Source organism: Ptychodera flava, chromosome 11, assembly GCF_041260155.1.
Source record: "Ptychodera flava strain L36383 chromosome 11, AS_Pfla_20210202, whole genome shotgun sequence".
Taxonomy (NCBI): Eukaryota; Metazoa; Hemichordata; class Enteropneusta; family Ptychoderidae; genus Ptychodera; species Ptychodera flava.
This window is the reverse complement of record NC_091938.1, coordinates 20,522,337-20,542,114: the sequence shown is the minus strand read 5'-3', so window position 1 is coordinate 20,542,114 and position 19,778 is coordinate 20,522,337. Positions and strand designations below refer to the sequence as shown.

Below are 19,778 nucleotides of genomic sequence, written 5' to 3'. Positions count from 1 at the left end.
TAATTTTCGGATATATCGCTGGAAAAAATGTTGTACTCCTTAGAGCCGAATTAAACTCCAGCTAAATTACAAAGTTTAGAACGCTATTTAGATCGGGCTAAATATCGGAAATATCGTGATATATCAGATATATCACAGGAAAAAAGTTTGAACTCCTCAGAGCCGATCGATTTATTTTGCTACCATTGACAATACACAGAGTTTTGAACAGGAACACGGCGATAGACACAATTCCGCACCTAACTCCCTCTATGGGGAGCGTTGATAGCGTCCTCGAGCGACGGATCTTTCAGTCTAATTAAAAGTCTGAAGCGGTAGAAAAAAACAGGCGGAGATTGACATCATCAGCTATAATAGATGTGACAGCCGTAAATTGGACTACAAATCTAAAAGATGCAAACAAAGCAATCGAAACACACACAAACATGTACAATTCTAAGATGAACATTTTAAAAATAGCGCCACGAGATTAATAAAGGGTTAGAAAAATGATACCGATGCAATGGCAATAGATATAATACAGTGATCAACAGAGCCACCGTCATACATACAAAAATGCCAGTGTCGATTTTCGCCTACAGAAATTCATGTAATGATAGGAATTTTCGATATTCTACAGTGACAAATGTCCATCCACCAAACGGTAATGTCCTTCAAAAGTATGATGAATTTACGATTTTGTTTACGCTAAGGTCAGAATGAAATGCGCTGAACCAGGACAACCTGCCGTAGTATATAGGCTCGGTCCCTGACTGTGTCTGACGTCATAGGCTTCGGGTAGGCATACAGAACGTATTTCCTCGTTGACACTTGTAGACAAAACAAGTTTCCTGATCCGTGGGGAAAGTACTGTAACCGTGCCAAGAATGGCATCGAATATTAAAATATGTTCATAAACTCCATTTTGATATGATCAGTGAACTGAACGAGAAGTTAAACTCTAAAAAACACATCATAAATATTGAAAAATAAGTTGCGAATCATTGAGAGCATAGACCCTCGAGGGTCTATGCTGATAACAGTGGATATCTCATTAAACGGCGTAAATCACAGGTTAAAATATGCAGTGACGAAGTGGTGACACTTCTGTGGGCCTTGTTACCAAAACCACGGATACTACTTTTGGTTCGCTTTTCCATAGACAGTTGAAGCGAGACTGTCTATTTTTTTTCCCAGCAAATAATGACAAAACATCAAATCTTACAGTCTACCCACGGTACTAAATATTTATATCCTTTAATATTAAGACACTGTCCCGAAATTCGTGACAACAAAACGCAATCACTTCTCCCGATGTTAACAATTGACCAACCGATCAAATGTACACAAAACAACGAATTTCTTCGAGTCCGAAAAAAATCTGGTTTTCAAAAAAAATAATGTGCTGTTTTATATATATTTGGTGAAACTGCCTCTTTCGAGACTCTAGAAAACCACCATGGTTTTCTTCGATCGATGTAGCCAAACACCCCACAACCCCCTCTCCCTGCATATATCAACACATGCAAAGTTCAGCTCTGTAGTTTATCTATTATTCAATAACAAACAATAGCGAGGAAATCGTCGAAGTTAATTAAATACACAGATCGTGCTTCCTACTACGTTCGCGGCTGCCCAATATAAAGGTGTCGATTTTTTTCAAGGGCATTCTGAATTCAATCTGCAAACATGTCTGGTCGTGGTAAAGGAGGCAAAGGTCTGGGAAAAGGAGGCGCCAAGCGTCATCGTAAGGTTCTGCGAGATAACATCCAGGGTATCACCAAACCAGCTATCCGTCGTCTGGCCCGTCGTGGTGGTGTCAAGCGTATCTCTGGTCTCATCTACGAAGAAACCCGTGGTGTACTCAAGGTCTTCTTGGAGAATGTCATCCGTGATGCCGTCACCTACACAGAGCACGCCAAGAGAAAGACCGTCACCGCCATGGATGTGGTCTACGCTCTGAAACGCCAAGGCCGTACTCTCTACGGTTTCGGTGGCTAGATCATGACACAAAACAACCAATACCAAACGGCCCTTTTCAGGGCCACCACATTTTCCAAAAAGAGAACTGCCGTATTCATACCATTCTATAACAATAGTTGTACTCTTTCAATCGATGAACATAATTAACCTACAGTCATTTTTGACCACTTTCACTGCGACATATAGCCTACATACACACGAATGTGAATTAATGAAAATTTACCTTATCGATGAAGAGTAGAAGATTCCGTGAAGTACAAGAAATTTGCGTAGCTTCTGAATTTTCTTTGCAATCTCTAAAAGTTGATTGTGTATGTTTGAACTTCGTATAATTCAACAATCAAGATACCTGTGTGCCGACAACAAAGGACTGAATTTGTTCAGGATAGCACCGGAGAATAGAGCACTAAACGGGGATGACACTTGCTTGGCATATCTCGAGGCTTCATCAGTCGTCATTTGTGTTTTTGTTTCAAAAGCCTTTTGCACGGTTTGTAGACTGTAGTAGCTCAAGAGTCAAAGCATCGCCTGACTGTAAGACTGTTTTTGAATCCTTAGCGCTCATATTCGAAAATGCTCGAACTACGCTAAGCACTACTTGGAAATTTTTTTTCGAGCTGCAACATTTCCGCTATACGGATGACCAAAGGTGTTGTTGATTATAAGCGGATATTGTTTCAAAAAAGACGTGAGAATACTTATTAAAACAAGAAAGTTGAGTGGTCAAAAATTCATTAAAGGTTACTTTTATGGACAACTAAGCCATGTAAGAAAATTTTAATTTATTTGTTTCTGTGCTTCAAATATCTTCACGGTGTCCCCTGATTTGTAACAACAGTAGCTGTACTTTTTTCAAATCGATGAACATAATTAACGTACAGTCATTTTCGAGCACTTTCACCGCGACATATACGTACACACGAATGTAAATTAATGCAAATTTACCTTTTCTATAAAGAGTAGAAGATCCCGTGAAGTACAAGACAATTGCATTGCTTCGGAATTTTTCTTGAAAATCTCTAAAAGTTTCGCTTCAGCAGGTGACTGCGTATGTTTGAAATTCGTGTAGATCGTGGAGATTTGACGTAGTGGTGTCGTCATTCTTGTTTTTGTTTCAAAAGTCTTCTGCACGGTTTGTAGACTGCAGTAGCTCAAGAGTTAAAGCGTCACCTGACTGTAACACTATTTTGGAGTCCTTAGCGCTCAAATTGAAAAAATGCTCGAACGACACCAAACACTGCTTGGAACGCGAAAATTGACTTCCTGGCGGCAATTTTTTTTACGAGCTGCAGTATTTCTGTTATACGCATGACCCAAGGTGTTGTCGATTATAAGCGGGTGTTGTTTCTGAAAGGACGTGAGAATACTTATTAAAACTAAAAGGTTGAGTAGTCGGTATCCGTAAATTGTACGTACATTCATCTGAATTGAAAATATAGATAATGATTACGATTTAAAGTAAAGTAATAAGATGGGGTAAATGAAATGAACGGTATAAACTTTCCGAACTCAAATTAGACTAGACGATAACTGATGAGGGCGCTGTGCTCGGTTGGTATAAAATTCGACGTTCTTTCGCCAAATCGATCGTGCTGACAGTAGCAACCGTTAATTTGATGGTTGAACACAAACTGTGAATAAACACCATTACTATACACCTGTGTCTGTAATCTATGAAGTTTCGCCGCACAGTAAGTTTTGGTATCAGAGGTGGAGAAGTCCAATAACTTTGACGCGAAGTACAATAACTTTATGTGTTGTGGTATGCTATTGGACCTTTGAACTCATAACAACAGACGTGAACTTGTACAAGGCGAAGAACAAGAGAAGATTTTACTTTTTTACAAAAAACATATAAAAATCAGTACGTCACGCAGTGATGATCAGTCAAAAACTTGTGAATTTAAGTAAAATTGTGCTGAACTATAATTTCTACAACGTGTTCTGCGCTGTGCAGATTGAAGTTTGTTTTTGTTGCTACTTTTCCTGATAAAGGTGGAATAAAATGGTTATAATAAGAAGGTTCATCACAATATACCGCAATTTATGTTCGAGTACATCGTACGCTTCCGTATTGTCCTCGATGCTACGCGTCTCGGACAATACTTCCGCTGTACGGTTACTCTGAAGGAAAACTATGTAGGAAAATTTTAATTTATTTGTCTCTTTGCTCCAAGAATTTGCACGGTGACCTCTGATTTTGTATTCATGATTATGAAAGTTAATTATTTTAGAGAAAGCAATTGAAGAACTCACTGATGGTTAGGTCTTCACAAACAACGAAAACGAATGCTCTAGGTAGCATAACGTCAGCAGTACGTCTTGTAAATGTGCAATGTGTAAGGGCAATTGACCATAGTGAAACCATGGAGGTAGAAACAGACATTGGATATGATCGATTAAAAAACGTTTTATCATGAGTTTAAGTGCAAGGTTCAACGGAGTAACGGAGCGGGCCAAGTACACATGTGAAGCATCATCGATAGTATATTATATATGTAAACGAAACACATATAAGTGTTTTCAACGGTAGTTCTCTTTTTTGAGGATGTGGTGGCCCTGAAAAGGGCCGTTTGGTATGTGTATGCAAAGCATACGATTTACTTGGATTTGGACTGCGTCTTGTTGGGTAAGAGTACAGCCTGGATGTTTGGCAATACACCACCCTGGGCGATGGTCACACCACCCATAAGTTTGTTCAATTCTTCGTCGTTGCGGACAGCCAACTGTAAGTGACGAGGAATGATTCGACTTTTCTTGTTGTCACGGGCTGCGTTGCCTGCCAACTCCAGGATTTCGGCGGCCAAGTACTCGAGCACTGCAGCCAAGTAGACTGGAGCACCAGCACCCACACGCTGGGCGTAGTTGCCCTTGCGCAAGAAACGGTGCACACGACCAACGGGGAACTGCAGACCAGCACGGCTGGATCGGCTCTTTGCCTTACCCTTTGCTTTGCCTCCTTTACCACGTCCAGACATTTTGCAACAACTAGAACTGAATCTTAAAATAAGACTGCGAATAATTGGCATGTACACGGGACAAATTTATACCAAAGCATGCAATATACTGAATGGAGCTCAACCAATCAAATAGGCCACCGCTAATTATTCAATTATTGAAACGCATCAATGCAAGCGTGGCTACCGAAGCGCTAACGACTTTTACATATGCAAAGATTATTCAGACACTAAACTGCTTTCTCGGTAGTTCGCTTCTTTTCCCACCAAACAAAAACGAATCTTCAATTTGCATTTGGTTGATTATAAATCAGTTTCATTTCTGGGTGAGTGTCATTCTGCTATTTCCTATCAAAGTCAATTACATACGCAATCATGCCTCCAAAGACCAGTGGTAAAGCTGCCACTGGAGACAAGAAGAGAAAGAGACGAAGGAAAGAAAGTTATGGTATCTACATCTACAAAGTGTTGAAACAGGTCCATCCCGACACTGGCGTCTCCTCCAAAGCCATGTCCATCATGAACAGTTTTGTCAACGACATCTTCGAACGTATCGCCGCTGAAGCATCTCGCTTGGCCAACTACAACAAGCGTTCCACCATCACCAGCAGAGAGATCCAGACGGCTGTCCGTCTCTTGCTGCCCGGTGAGCTTGCCAAGCACGCCGTCAGTGAGGGCACTAAAGCCGTCACCAAGTACACCAGCTCCAAGTAAATTGTATGCCAAGCATACACACACCAAACGGCCCTTTTCAGGGCCACCACATCCTCAAAAAAGAGTACTACCGTACAAATACGCAAAACAAGTCTAATCACTCCTTTCCACTGAATGTCGGTATCGTGTTATCAGAAAACCTCCATTTCATATTCCATATAGTTCTAATCGAAATGAACAGTATGCTGGCTAATTTTATTTCCAAGTGAAAATCACAGTATTACTAAGTGGTAATGTCTCCTCTTCACATACAAGTGCAGAAACTTTCGAAGCCAGGTATTGACTACGAATAATATTATTGTTCCCATTCCAGATCATCGCATAATTAAAATGTTGTTATATTAATACTAGTAATTTCAATGAACTTAGTCTCCCAGACGTTTGCCTTGATGCTGCATAATTACTGACCAGAAAGGCATGTAATTCTCAGCTTTTCCCTCGTGACATATATATCGGCAAAGACAACAATTAAGAACTTTCGAGCCAAAAGCTCTCTAAGCAAGGCATTGAATACGGAAGGCCAAATAAAATACAGCTTAGGCATTGAAGTGAATGTTTGAAATGATCCATACAAACAAATTTGTACAATTTCTGAATGAGTATCCTAGGTTAGAAGTATCGTCGCCATTTTGAAAGACCAAGCCAGAGTTTGATATTACGATCTCAAAATCGATCGCCTTTTTAAGGACAAGTAAATTACGCAAACGATGTCGTAATCAGTAATTTTAAAACATCAATTGAGCGATTATTTATATTAGCACATCGACGTATGGTAGTTGATACTTTCGTCAGTTATTAAAAGTCTGATGCGCTAGAAAAAAAAAACTGGCGGAGATCGACATCATCGGCTATAATAGGTGTGACAGTAAGAGACCAAAAATCTTAAAATATGCAAACAAAGCAATCGAAACAGACACAAACTACATGTACAATTCTAAGATGAATATTTTTAAAATAGCGCCTCGAGATTTGAATGGTTCGAAATATGATACCGATGCAATGAATACAGTGATCAACAGAGCTACCGTCATACATACAAAATGCCGGTGTCGATTATTCGCCGACAGAAATTCATATAATGATAGGAATTTTCGATATTCTACCACCACAAATGTTCATCCTCCGAACTTTAATATCCCTCAAAATTATGATTAATTTACGATTTTCTGGACGCTTAGTTCAGAGTGAAATGCGCTGGACCAGGACAACCCGCCGTAGTCTATGGCCACAGTACCTGACTGTGTCTGACGTCAGAGGCTATGAATGGACATACAGGACGTATTCCCTCGTTGACACTTTAAAACGATACAAGTGTCCTAACTTTCGGCCAGTGGGGCCTGGAGCATGGCGGTACGGGGAGAGTAACCGTGCCAAGAATGGCATCCAGCATCGAACATAAACAGGCTAAATGTTCACAAGATGTTCACAAACTCCATATGATCTGTGAACTGAAGGAAACACTGAACTTTAAAAAAACAACAAAATATTGAAAAATAGGTTACTGCGAACAGTGAAGATCTCGAGGATGAAAAGCGCAACGACATTAAACGGCGTAAATCACATGTGAAAATATGCAGTGATGATGTGGGGACGCTTCTGTGCCTATTGTTACCAAAACCACGGATACTACTTTAGGTTCGCTTTTCCATAGACAGCTGAAGCGAGACTGTCTATGGCTGTTCCCAGCAAATAACGACAAAACATCAAATCTTACACTGCACCCAAACTAGTAAATATTTATTTTCTTTAATTTTAAGACTGTCCTCAATTACGTCGCAATAAACGCGATTGCTTCTCCCGATGTTAACAATCGACCAACGATCAAATTTACAAAAGCACAATGAATTTCTTCGATTCAGTCAAAAATGAGGCGGAGGAAAATTACGGCGGTGACGGAAGGACGTACAGGCAAGCCGATACAGAGTGTTTCCTTCGTAGACTAACTACGGCGTCCTACTTTGCTCACAAATGCAAGGGTTTATAATTATGTGTGGTGTGTAAAAGTCGCATTTACATATATTAAAATTCATTAGTTTTACAGTCATGTCAGGTGTGATCTCAGGGTGGTCTTTCGATACACAAATCCAAGGTGCAGAACATGTCAATGGCATGAAGCCTGAAAGGTGTCGGTAAATAAATTGCACGCATATTGGATGATCACCTGATGTGTCGATAAATAAACTAAATGTATATGTCAATCTAGCAAAAACTTCATCTTTTCATTTCCCGAAAAAAAATCTGATTTTCATAAAAAATATATTGTGCTGTTTTACACATTGGGTGAAATTGCCTCTTTCTAGACTCTACAAGACCACCTTGGTTTTCTTCGATCGATGTAGCCAAACACCCATCAACAACCCCGCCCATATCAACACATGCAAAGTTCATCTTTGTAGTTTATCCATTATTCAATAATAAACTATAGCGAGGAAATCATCGAAGTTGATTTAATATACTGACCGTGTTTTCTACTACGTTCGCGACTACCAAATATAAAGGCGTCGAGTTATATCAAGGGCATTGTGAATAAGGCTGTTCACAATTTACGTCACTGTTCTCTCATTAATATGCAAAAATAAATATTTGTCCGCATTTTTAGATTACGCTTTTGAAAATTACGCATGGATGAACGACGAAAACACATCTCAGTTGGCGACTGCTAGTGTAACAATGAATACTAAAAAACATATTCACGACTCAGAGTACAAACTGCAAAAACAGCCACGCATGCAACATTGATAAAATTTGTCCGCATTTCAAGCTGCGTGTCCGATGTCGCGCGCGTACAGCTATATATAGTAACAAACCTGTAACCGTGAACAGCGCTATTCAACCTGCAAACATGTCTGGTCGTGGTAAAGGTGGAAAAGGTCTGGGAAAAGGAGGCGCCAAGCGTCATCGTAAGGTTCTGCGTGATAACATCCAGGGTATCACCAAACCAGCTATCCGTCGTCTGGCCCGTCGTGGTGGTGTCAAGCGTATCTCTGGTCTCATCTACGAAGAAACTCGAGGTGTACTCAAGGTCTTCTTGGAGAACGTCATCCGTGATGCCGTCACCTACACCGAGCACGCCAAGAGAAAGACCGTCACCGCCATGGATGTGGTCTACGCTCTGAAACGCCAAGGCCGTACTCTGTACGGTTTCGGCGGCTAGATCACCAACAAAACAACCCATACCAAAAGGCCCTTTTCAGGGCCACCACATTTTCCAAAAAGAGAACTGCCGTATTCATATCATTCTATAACAGTAGTTGTACTTTTTCCAATCGATGAACATAATTAACGTACAGACATTTTTGACCACTTTCACTGCGACATACATATACACACGAATGTAAATTAATGAAAATTTACCTTATCGATAAAGAGTAGAAGATTCCGTGAAGTACAAGAAAGTTGCGTTGCTTCTGAATTTTCTTGGCAATCTCTAAAAGTCGATTGCGTATGTTTGAACTTCGTATAATTCAACCATCAAGATACATGTATGCCGACAACAAAGGACTGAATTTGTTCAGGATAGCACCGGAGAATAGAACACTTCTTGCCGTCAAATGAATATACGGTAAACTCAACTGGCAGAAAAACGGGGCTGACACTTGCTTGGCTTATCTCGAGGCTTCATCAGTCGTCATTTGTGTTTTTGTTTCAAAAGCCTTTTGCACGGTTTGTAGACTGTAGTAGCTCAAGAGTCAAAGCATCGCCTGACTGTAAGACTGTTTTTGAATCCTTAGCGCTCATATTCGAAAATGCTCGAACTACGCTAAGCACTACTTGGAAATTTTTTTTCGAGCTGCAACATTTCCGCTATACGGATGACCAAAGGTGTTGTTGATATTAAGCGGATATTGTTTCAAAAAAGACGTTAGAATACGTATTAAAACTAGAAAGTTGAGTGGTCAGTATCCGAGAATTGTAAATTCATCTGAAATGAAAATATTGATAATGATTACAATTCAAAGTAAAGTAATACGATGGGGTATGAAACGAGCAGTCTAAACTTTCTGAATTAGAACAGATAGCAACCGGTGAGGGCGCTGTGCTTAGTTGGTATAAAATTGGATGTTCTTCTCGAAATCGGTCGTGCTGACAGTAGGAGTCGCCGAAATATCAAGTAGAAATTTGAAGTAGAAACACAAGGAAAAATGATAGTATGACTACGTAAATTGCGGAGGGACAGAGCAGATGCACTATGAACGAATTTTTGAAAAGATAACAGTTTCGTTGTGTCAAAATGACAAGTTGACCAACCGATGAGGCGAAATATTTCGCTGACTTTTTAGTGCGCCTACATCTACTGGAAAGCCGCCAGAGACGCCGGTTCTAAAGAAAATCTATGCCAATGGACCCGGTAAAATGTTACATTGTACGATGTATTCGAACATAAATTCCAGTATTTTGTGAATAATCTTAAATTATGCAATAAAGATTACTTTTGAGGACAACTAAGCCATGTAAGAAAATTTTAATTCATTTGTTTCTGTGATTCAAATATCTTCACGGTTACCCCTAATTTGTAACAACAGTATTTGTACTTTTTTCAAATCGATGAACATAATTAACGTACAGTCATTTTCGAGCACTTTCACCGCGACATATACGTACACACGAATGTAAATTAATGCAAATTTACCTTTTCTATAAAGAGTAGAAGATCTCGTGAAGTACAAGACAATTGCATTGCTTCGGAATTTTTCTTGAAAATCTCTAAAAGTTTCGCTTCAGCAGGTGACTGCGTATGTTTGAAATTCGTGTAGATCGTGGAGATTTGACCTAGTGGTGTCGTCATTCTTGTTTTTGTTTCAAAAGTCTTCTGCACGGTTTGTAGACTGCAGTAGCTCAACAGTTAAAGCGTCCCCTCACTGTAACACTATTTTGGAGTCCTTAGCGTTGAAATTGAAAAAATGCTCGAACGACGCCAAGAACTGCTTGTAACGCGAAAATTGACTTCCTGGCGGCAATTTTTTTACGAGCTGCAGTATTTCTGTTATACGCATGACCCAAGGTGTTGTCGATTATAAGCGGGTGTTGTTTCTGAAAGGACGTGAGAATACTTATTAAAACTAAAAGGTTGAGTAGTCGGTATCCGGAAATTGTACGTACATTCATCTGAATTGAAAATATAGATAATGATTACGATTCAAAGTAAAGTAACAAGATGGGGTAAATGCAATGAACGGTATAAACTTTCCGAACTCAAATTAGACGAGACGATAACTGATGAGGGCGCTGTGCTCGGTTGGTATAAAATTCGACGTTCTTTCGCCAAATTGATCGTGCTGACAGTAGCATTAATTTGATGGTCGAACACAAACTGTGAATAAACACCATTACTATATACACCTGCGTCTGTAATCTATGAAGTTTCGCCGCACAGTAAGTTTTGGTATCAGAGGTGGAGAAGTCCAATAACTTTGACGCGAAGTACAATAACTTTATGTGTTGTGGTACGCTATTGGACCTTTGAACTCATAACAACAGACGTGAACTTGTACAAGGCGAAGAACAAGAGAAGATTTTACTTTTTTTACAAAAAACATATAAAAATCAGTACGTCACGCAGCGATGATCAGTCAAAAACTTGTGAATTTAAGTAACATTATGCTGAACTATAATTTCTACAACGTGCACTGCGCTGTGCAGATTGAAGTTTCTTTTTGTTGCGACTTTCCTGATAAAGTTGGAATAAAAAGGTGTATAATAAGAAGGTTCTTCACAATATACCGCAATTTATGTTCGAGTACATCGTACGCTTCCGTATTGTCCTCGATGCTACGCGTCTCGGACAATACTTCCGCTGTACGGTTACTCTGAAGGAAATTTATGTAGGAAAATTATAATTTTTTGTCTCTTTGCTCCAAGAATTTGCACGGTGACCTCTGATTTTGTATTCATGATTATGAAAGTTAATTAGTTTAGAGAAAGCAATTGAAGAACTCACTGATGGTTAGGTCTTCACAAACAACGAAAACGAATGCTCTAGGTAGCATAACGTCAGCAGTACGCCTTGTAAATGTGCAATGTGTAAGGGCAATTGACCATAGTGAAACAGACATTGGATATGATCGATTAAAAAACGTTTTATCATGAGTTTAAGTGCAAGGTTCAACGGAGTAACGGAGCGGGCCAAGTACACATGTGAAGCATCATCGATAGTATATTATATATGTAAACGAAACACATAAGTGTTTTCAACGGTAGTTCTCTTTTTTGAGGATGTGGTGGCCCTGAAAAGGGCCGTTTGGTATGTGTATGCAAAGCATACGATTTACTTGGATTTGGACTGCGTCTTGTTGGGTAAGAGTACAGCCTGGATGTTTGGCAATACACCACCCTGGGCGATGGTCACACCACCCATAAGTTTGTTCAATTCTTCGTCGTTGCGGACAGCCAACTGTAAGTGACGAGGAATGATTCGACTTTTCTTGTTGTCACGGGCTGCGTTGCCTGCCAACTCCAGGATTTCGGCGGCCAAGTACTCGAGCACTGCAGCCAAGTAGACTGGAGCACCAGCACCCACACGCTGGGCGTAGTTGCCCTTGCGCAAGAAACGGTGCACACGACCAACGGGGAACTGCAGACCAGCACGGCTGGATCGGCTCTTTGCCTTACCCTTGGCTTTGCCTCCTTTACCACGTCCAGACATTTCGCAACAACTGGAACTGAATCTTAAAATAAGACTGCGAATAATTGGCATGTACACGGGACAAATTTATACCAAAGCATGCATTATACTGAACGGAGCTCAACCAATCAAATAGGCCACCGCTAATTATTCAATTATTGAAACGCATCAATGCGAGCGTGGCTACCGAAGCGCTAACGACTTTTACATATGCAAAGATTATTCAGACACTAAACTGCTTTCTCGGTAGTTCGCTTCTTTTCCCACCAAACAAAAACGAATCTTCAATTTGCATTTGGTTGATTATAAATCAGTTTCATTTCTGGGTGAGTGTCATTCTGCTATTTCCTATCAAAGTCAATTACATACGCAATCATGCCTCCAAAGACCAGTGGTAATCCTGCCAAGAAAGCCGGTGTCAGCAAAGCTGCACGCACTGGAGACAAGAAGAGAAAGAGACGAAGGAAGGAAAGCTATGGTATCTACATCTACAAAGTGTTGAAACAGGTCCACCCCGACACTGGCGTCTCCTCCAAAGCCATGTCCATCATGAACAGTTTTGTCAACGACATCTTCGAACGTATCGCCGCTGAAGCATCTCGCTTGGCCAACTACAACAAGCGTTCCACCATCACCAGCAGAGAGATCCAGACCGCTGTCCGTCTCTTGCTGCCCGGTGAGCTTGCCAAGCACGCCGTCAGTGAGGGCACTAAAGCCGTCACCAAGTACACCAGCTCCAAGTAAATTGTATGCCTAGCATACACACACCAAACGGCCCTTTTCAGGGCCACCACATCCTCAAAAAAGAGTACTACCGTACAAATACGCAAAACAAGTCTAATCACTCCTTTCCACTGAATGTCGGTAGCGTGTTATCAGAAAACCTCCATTTCATATTCCATATAGTTCTAATCGAAATGAACAGTATGCTGGCTAATTTTATTTCCAAGTGAAAATCACAGTATTACTAAGTGGTAATGTCTCCTCTTCACATACAAGTGCAGAAACTTTCGAAGCCAGGTATTGACTACGAATAATATTATTGTTCCCATTCCAGATCATCGCATAATTAAAATGTTGTTATATTAATACTAGTAATTTCAATGAACTTAGTCTCCCAGACCATGGAGGTAGTAGAGACAGACGTTTGCCTTGATGCTGCATAATTACTGACCAGAAAGGCATGTAATTCTCAGCTTTTCCCTCTTGACATATATATCGGCAAAGACAACAATTAAGAACTTTCGAGCCAAAAGTTCTCTAAGCAATGCATTGAATACGGAAGGCCAAATAAAATATAGCTTAGGCATTGAAGTGAATGTTTGAAATGATCCATACAAACAAATTTGTACAATTTCTGAATGAGTATCCTAGGTTAGAAGTATCGTCGCCATTTTGAAAGACCAAGCCAGAGTTTGATATTACGATCTCAAAATCGATCGCCTTTTTAAGGACAAGAAAATTACGCAAACGATGTCGTAATCAGTAATTTTAAAACATCAATTGAGCGATTCATTATATTAGCACATCGACGTATGGTAGTTGATACTTTCGTCAGTTATTAAAAGTCTGATGCGCTAGAAAAAAAAAACTGGCGGAGATCGACATCATCGGCTATAATAGGTGTGACAGTAAGAGACCAAAAATCTTAAAATATGCAACAAAGCAATCGAAACAGACACAAACTACATGTACAATTCTAAGATGAATATTTTTAAAATAGCGCCTCGAGATTTCAATGGTTCGAAATATGATACCGATGCAATGAATACAGTGATCAACAAAGCTACCGTCGTACATACAAAATGCCGGTGTCGATTATTCGCCGACAGAAATTCATATAATGATAGGAATTTTCGATATTCTACCACCACAAATGTTCATCCTCCGAACTTTAATATCCCTCAAAATTATGATTAATTTACGATTTTCTGGACGCTTAGTTCAGAGTGAAATGCGCTGGACCACTGCCCAGGACAACCCGCCGTAGTCTATGGCCACAGTACCTGACTGTGTCTGACGTCAGAGGCTATGGCTACGCATGCGCATACAGAACGTATTCCCTCGTTGACACTTTAAAACGATACAAGTGTCCTAACTTTCGGCCCGTAGGGCCTGGAGCATGGCGGTACGGGGAGAGTAACCGTGCCAAGAATGGCATCGAGCATTGAACATAAACAGGCTAAATGTTCACAAGATGTTCACAAACTTCATATGATCTGTGAACTGAAGGAGACACTGAACTTTAAAAAAACAACAAAATATTGAAAAATAGGTTACTGCGAACAGTGAAGATCTCGAGGATGAAAAGCACAACGACATTAAACGGCGTAAATCACATGTGAAAATATGCAGTGACGATGTGGGGACGCTTCTGTGCCTATTGTTACAAAAACCACGGATACTACTTTAGGTTCGCTTTTCCGTAGACGTCGACAGCTGAAGCGAGACTGTCTATGGCTTTTCCCAGCAAATAACGACAAAACATCAAATCTTACACTGCACCCAGACTAGTAAATATTTATTTCCTTTAATTTTAAGACTTTCCTCAATTACGTCGCAATAAACGCGATTGCTTCTCCCGATGTTAACAATCGACCAACGATCAAATTTACAAAAGCACAATGAATTTCTTCGATTCAGTCAAAAATGAGGCGGAGGAAAAATACGGTGGTGACGGAAGGACGTACAGGCAAGCCGATACAGAGTGTTTCCTTCGTAGACTAACTACGGCGTCCTACTTTGCTCACAAATGCAAGGGTTTATAATTATGTGTGGTGTGTAAAAGTCGCATTTACATATATTAAAATTCATTAGTTTTACAGTCATGTCAGGTGTGATCTCAGGGTGGTCTTTCGATACGCAAATCCAAGGTGCAGAACATGTCAAGGCATGAAGCCTGAAAGGTTTCGGTAAATAAATTGCACGCATATTGGATGATCACCTGATGTGTCGATAAATAAACTAAATGTATATGTCAATCTAGCAAAAACTTCATCTTTTCATTTCCCGAAAAAAAATCTGATTTTCATAAAAAATATATTGTGCTGTTTTACACATTGGGTGAAATTGCCTCTTTCTAGACTCTACAAGACCACCTTGGTTTTCTTCGATCGATGTAGCCAAACATCCAACAAACCCGCCCATATCAACACATGCAAAGTTCATCTTTGTAGTTTATCCATTGTTCAATAACAAACAATAGCGAGGAAATCATCGAAGTTGATTTAATATACTGACCGTGTTTTCTACTACGTTCGCGGCTACCCGATATAAAGGTGTCGAATTTTATCAAAGGCATTCTGAATTCAATCTGCAAACATGTCTGGTCGTGGTAAAGGAGGGAAAGGTCTGGGAAAAGGAGGCGCCAAGCGTCATCGTAAGGTTCTGCGAGATAACATCCAGGGTATCACCAAGCCAGCTATCCGTCGCCTGGCTCGTCGTGGTGGTGTCAAGCGTATCTCTGGTCTCATCTACGAAGAAACTCGCGGTGTACTCAAGGTCTTCTTGGAGAACGTCATCCCATGGAGGTAGGAGGTCTCTTCCTACCTCCATGGTCATCCGTGATGCCGTCACCTACACCGAGCACGCCAAGAGAAAGACCGTCACCGCCATGGATGTGGTCTACGCTCTGAAACGCCAGGGCCGTACTCTGTACGGTTTCGGTGGCTAGATCACAAACAAAACAGCCCATACCAAACGGTCCTTTTCAGGGCCACCACATTTTCCAAAAAGAGAACTGCCGTATTCATACCATCCTATAACAGTAGTTGTGCTTTTTCCAATCGGTGACCATAATTAACGCATAGTCAATGTCGACCACTTTCACTGCGACACCGCTGAAGTGACCGGTAGCTAATTCTGGATACTCTCTTTAAAATTTACTCTTCGAAGTGAAAATTCACAGTATTACAGTAGTTTCTCCTTCCTGACATACAACTAATGACACAGAGGTTAACAATGTTCGGCAGAACCTCTCGGAGTCGAGTTTGACTACAAAGAATAAAGTTGTCCCTATTCCAGATTTTCCAATATACCCCATACTATACTATTTTTTTTTCACTTGAGGCCCGACATTCTAAACCACAGCTATTTTCTAAATCTAGAACGCTATTTAGAAAGCCATTATCGTTTTTTAACCGATAAATATTTGGAACGTATTTTCCTCTGCAGGCCCGACTTTCTAAACTTCAGCTATTTTCTTAATTTAGAACGCTATTTAAAAAGCGATAATTATTGTTTTTATCCGATATACCTTTGGAAAAGTTTTTCACTTGAGGCCCGACTTTCTGAACCATAGATATTTTCTCAATTTAGAACGCTATTTAGAAACCGATAATTGTCAGGGGTTTTTGCCGTATTTATCGTTTTTAGCTACTTTAGCTTCCATAGGAAATACACATAGTTTAGAAATGGCTTTGAGGAAAAGACACAATTCGGCACCTAACTCAAATTTACTCTAGATGACCTCCATAACCCAAACACCTCTCCAAACCTAACAATTTTCTCAATCCCTGGAAGGTTCTGTGTAGACAGGTTTTACTGTACAAAACTTACCCTTGTCGCGTGTGTGCCTATTACTTTTCCCTCGCTATCTCTGAATACCACCTGAATAGCATTTCACAGGTCATAGCTGTAATTGCCCTCCCTTATTCCCTTCATTAGTACGGGGTAGTGAACGTGGTTTGTTCTACCGCGGTCCGTGACAGAGGGACCGTGGTTCTATGATTTACCAGGACGTAAAAAAACGATCGCCATGGGGGGGGGGGGGGGGGGCTTATCACCCTGACCAAATAACTCGTTAGCTGCTCATAAGCACAGTCCCTCCGGGAATGTGTCACTTGTCGAACCACCCGATCGTTAGACTCCTTTTGTGACCAAGGATTATTCAAGATAATTACTCAGCATTCTTCTCTGCTTCAGTATTAACCTCCTGCTGGATTAGTGCATATTTTTTGAAGATGGAAACAGAGTTTCATCCTTTTGCGCATTTCCTAGACGAATAGCGCCTGCAATATACTCAGTGGTCGATGAACCAACTTCACGTACCGCCATTTTCGAGCACTTTCGTTACAATATACATTCACTTGTGAATGTAAATTAATGAAAATTCATGTAAACCCATAAAAAGTACGTAGTCCAGTGAATTGAAGTAAAAGCAATTTGCTATGGAATTTTGCCTTACATTAAAATTTCGTCGACTGCGGATGGTGTTAATCGGTATATGATTGTAGTTCATGGGCACACGACTTGTAGTCGGTCGTGTAAACAGCGAATGGGTGATCGCAATGTAGAATATCTTCCCCTCTACCAAAGGATAAGTCAACGCTATCGAGTTCTATAAATATGTCGTCGCTTTCTGAAATTTCAAGATAGTCCAGAAGCGACGTTTTAATTATGTTGCCCGTTGATGCGGGCGAAAGAGTCTTTTTGGTATCGGAACAGGGTGATTGAAAATGCGATATGTGCAGAACATTCCGTGTTGCTCCTTCAAAGGTACGCGTACTTATCTGTAAAGATACTTTTCGCTCAGTGAAAAATTCCCCCTTTACGTTTGTAGTAATAGCTCAAATCATTGTGTGCAATACAGAATGTTGGAAATTCAGCTCCAAAGTATTTATCTTAACCATTCCAAATATATCCGTGCATGTTTTTGCAGCAAAGAAACAAATTACTTATACCATACCGATATTGAAACTCAGAATGGCCGCCATTCCTCATAGGAGGTAAACGCAATGGTATTCGTGTATTCACTTTTCTCTTTCTTCAGTGACTGAATCAAACGACGTAGTTTTTGCTGGTAGAGATATGTTGTCGTGCCTGGCCCCTTTAATCGTTAATTTTTATGTTTTTTAATTGAGTCTAGCAAAGAATAACTTCATAGTAAGCAAAGAGTGATAAATGTATCTCAGTGCAACATGTGGAGAGACTGTGGACGTATAAAAATATTATAGCTTGCTCAGCATTTTTGAACGGTAGTTCTCTTTTTTGAGGATGTGGTGGCCCTGAAAAGGGCCGTTTGGTATGTGTATGCTTGGCATACGATTTACTTGGAGCTGGTGTACTTGGTGACAGCCTTGGTACCTTCACTGACGGCGTGCTTGGCAAGCTCACCTGGCAGTATGAGACGGACAGCCGTCTGGATTTCTCTGCTGGTGATGGTAGAACGCTTGTTGTAGTTGGCCAAGCGAGATGCTTCTGCGGCGATACGCTCGAAGATATCGTTGACAAAGCTGTTCATGATCGACATGGCTTTGGAGGAGACACCAGTATCGGGGTGGACCTGTTTCAACACTTTGTAGATGTAGATACCATAGCTTTCCTTCCTTCGTCTCTTTCTCTTCTTATCTCCAGTACGTGCAGCTTTGCTTACACCGGCTTTCTTGGCAGCTTTACCACTGGTCTTTGGAGGCATGATTGTGTATGATCGACTTTGCTAGGGAACAGCAGAATGACAATCAGGCATAAATGAAGCTTATTTATAATCAAACAAATGCAAATGAAGAATCGTTTTTGTTCGGCGCGAAACGAAGCGAACTAACGAGAAAGCAAGTTAGTGACGGAATAATCTATTCATATGTAGACGTTGTTAGCACTTCAGAAGCTGCCTTTGCATTGATTTAGCTACTTGTTTTTGATTGGTCCATGGAGATAGAAGCTTTAATACTTAATCCACAATCCATGCTCTATGTGGGTGGAGGGACTGCGGTTTCAGTACATATGCCAATTATTCGCAGTCTTATTTTAAGATTCTGTCGTAGATTTTGCAAAATGTCTGGACGTGGTAAAGAAGGCAAAGCAAATGGTGAGGCAAAGAGCCGATCCAAGAGTAAGTTTGCCCAGCGTGGAGGTGCTGGTGCTCCATTCTACCACTCTGCTGCAGTCATCGAGTACTTCGCCGCCGAAATCCTCGAGTTGGCAGACAACGCAGCAGGTTACATAGACTTTCTCCGAGTCCGAGTGCATGTAAATGTAAAACAGACTAAAATAAAGTAAAAGCTTCGGCGGGACGGGCGGGCAATATCTGCTACTACCTCGGTCAAAATTAGTGACCCCCCCCCCTTACCCATGCAATTAAATGATGAATTCACAATTATAGTGTCCCTGATCAACTGATTGTCACTGATAAAGAAAATTTTATATGCCTATATCTTTTGAATAACTGTATCCTTTGACATTTTGTGTTTGTATTTTTGTTCCAGATATCAACTACAGTTCATTGGTCTCCTCTCAACGGCATTTTAAAATACCGAGTATTTTGTTAGTCAGTGCAACTTGTCAGTTCGGTGAGTGAAAAGCATCGTTATCCTTCACCGTTGAGTTCCAAGCCAGACCTGAATTTGAATATCAACACTGACAATGGAGGATACAGATAAACGGTCAAGGTTGACTGGTTGAGAATTGGATATTTGTACGCGAAGGGGAGGTACACCTCGAGACTGTTGCTGACACATCACGCAACAAAAGCGTCGAAAACAATCGTCAAAAGGTAGAGCTACTGGGCCTTGTCGTAGGCCTACATA

General features: G+C 40.6%; 7 protein-coding genes across 7 annotated transcripts; 4 read left to right on the top strand and 3 right to left on the bottom strand.

Annotated features, from left to right (window-relative positions):
* The first annotated feature begins 1,556 nt into the window (after nt 1-1,556).
* Nucleotides 1,557-3,617, top strand: LOC139143772 (histone H4). Its single transcript, XM_070714321.1, has one exon. It carries the CDS (start codon nt 1,669-1,671, stop codon nt 1,978-1,980), a length of 312 nt encoding a protein of 103 aa, XP_070570422.1. The 5' UTR covers nt 1,557-1,668; the 3' UTR covers nt 1,981-3,617.
* On the bottom strand, nt 3,513-5,027 carry LOC139143770 (late histone H2A.2.2-like). Its single transcript, XM_070714319.1, has one exon. It carries the CDS (start codon nt 4,989-4,991, stop codon nt 4,563-4,565), a length of 429 nt encoding a protein of 142 aa, XP_070570420.1. The 5' UTR covers nt 4,992-5,027; the 3' UTR covers nt 3,513-4,562.
* A 136-nt stretch (nt 5,028-5,163) lies between these two features.
* Nucleotides 5,164-5,992, top strand: LOC139143771 (histone H2B, gonadal-like). The gene has a single exon (XM_070714320.1). The coding sequence runs from the start codon at nt 5,295-5,297 to the stop codon at nt 5,631-5,633; it is 339 nt and encodes a 112-aa protein (XP_070570421.1). The 5' UTR covers nt 5,164-5,294; the 3' UTR covers nt 5,634-5,992.
* Nucleotides 5,993-8,254: 2,262 nt separating this feature from the next.
* On the top strand, nt 8,255-9,010 carry LOC139143769 (histone H4). Its single transcript, XM_070714317.1, has one exon. It carries the CDS (start codon nt 8,476-8,478, stop codon nt 8,785-8,787), a length of 312 nt encoding a protein of 103 aa, XP_070570418.1. The 5' UTR covers nt 8,255-8,475; the 3' UTR covers nt 8,788-9,010.
* A 2,764-nt stretch (nt 9,011-11,774) lies between these two features.
* LOC139143069 (late histone H2A.2.2-like) lies at nt 11,775-12,882 on the bottom strand. Its single transcript, XM_070713235.1, has one exon. It carries the CDS (start codon nt 12,325-12,327, stop codon nt 11,899-11,901), a length of 429 nt encoding a protein of 142 aa, XP_070569336.1. The 5' UTR covers nt 12,328-12,882; the 3' UTR covers nt 11,775-11,898.
* Nucleotides 12,487-13,443, top strand: LOC139143070 (histone H2B, gonadal-like). The gene has a single exon (XM_070713236.1). It carries the CDS (start codon nt 12,631-12,633, stop codon nt 12,997-12,999), a length of 369 nt encoding a protein of 122 aa, XP_070569337.1. The 5' UTR covers nt 12,487-12,630; the 3' UTR covers nt 13,000-13,443.
* Nucleotides 13,444-15,817: 2,374 nt separating this feature from the next.
* Nucleotides 15,818-18,702, bottom strand: LOC139143767 (histone H2B, gonadal-like). The gene has a single exon (XM_070714316.1). It carries the CDS (start codon nt 18,668-18,670, stop codon nt 18,302-18,304), a length of 369 nt encoding a protein of 122 aa, XP_070570417.1. The 5' UTR covers nt 18,671-18,702; the 3' UTR covers nt 15,818-18,301.
* Nucleotides 18,703-19,778: the final 1,076 nt, after the last annotated feature.

Excerpts from the sequence above, each read along its gene's own strand:
- LOC139143772 (XM_070714321.1), top strand. The coding sequence starts at position 1,669 with ATGTCTGGTCGTGGTAAAGGAGGCAAAGGTCTGGGAAAAGGAGGCGCC.
- LOC139143770 (XM_070714319.1), bottom strand. The coding sequence starts at position 4,991 with ATGCCAATTATTCGCAGTCTTATTTTAAGATTCAGTTCTAGTTGTTGC.
- LOC139143771 (XM_070714320.1), top strand. The coding sequence starts at position 5,295 with ATGCCTCCAAAGACCAGTGGTAAAGCTGCCACTGGAGACAAGAAGAGA.
- LOC139143769 (XM_070714317.1), top strand. The coding sequence starts at position 8,476 with ATGTCTGGTCGTGGTAAAGGTGGAAAAGGTCTGGGAAAAGGAGGCGCC.
- LOC139143069 (XM_070713235.1), bottom strand. The coding sequence starts at position 12,327 with ATGCCAATTATTCGCAGTCTTATTTTAAGATTCAGTTCCAGTTGTTGC.
- LOC139143070 (XM_070713236.1), top strand. The coding sequence starts at position 12,631 with ATGCCTCCAAAGACCAGTGGTAATCCTGCCAAGAAAGCCGGTGTCAGC.
- LOC139143767 (XM_070714316.1), bottom strand. The coding sequence starts at position 18,670 with ATGCCTCCAAAGACCAGTGGTAAAGCTGCCAAGAAAGCCGGTGTAAGC.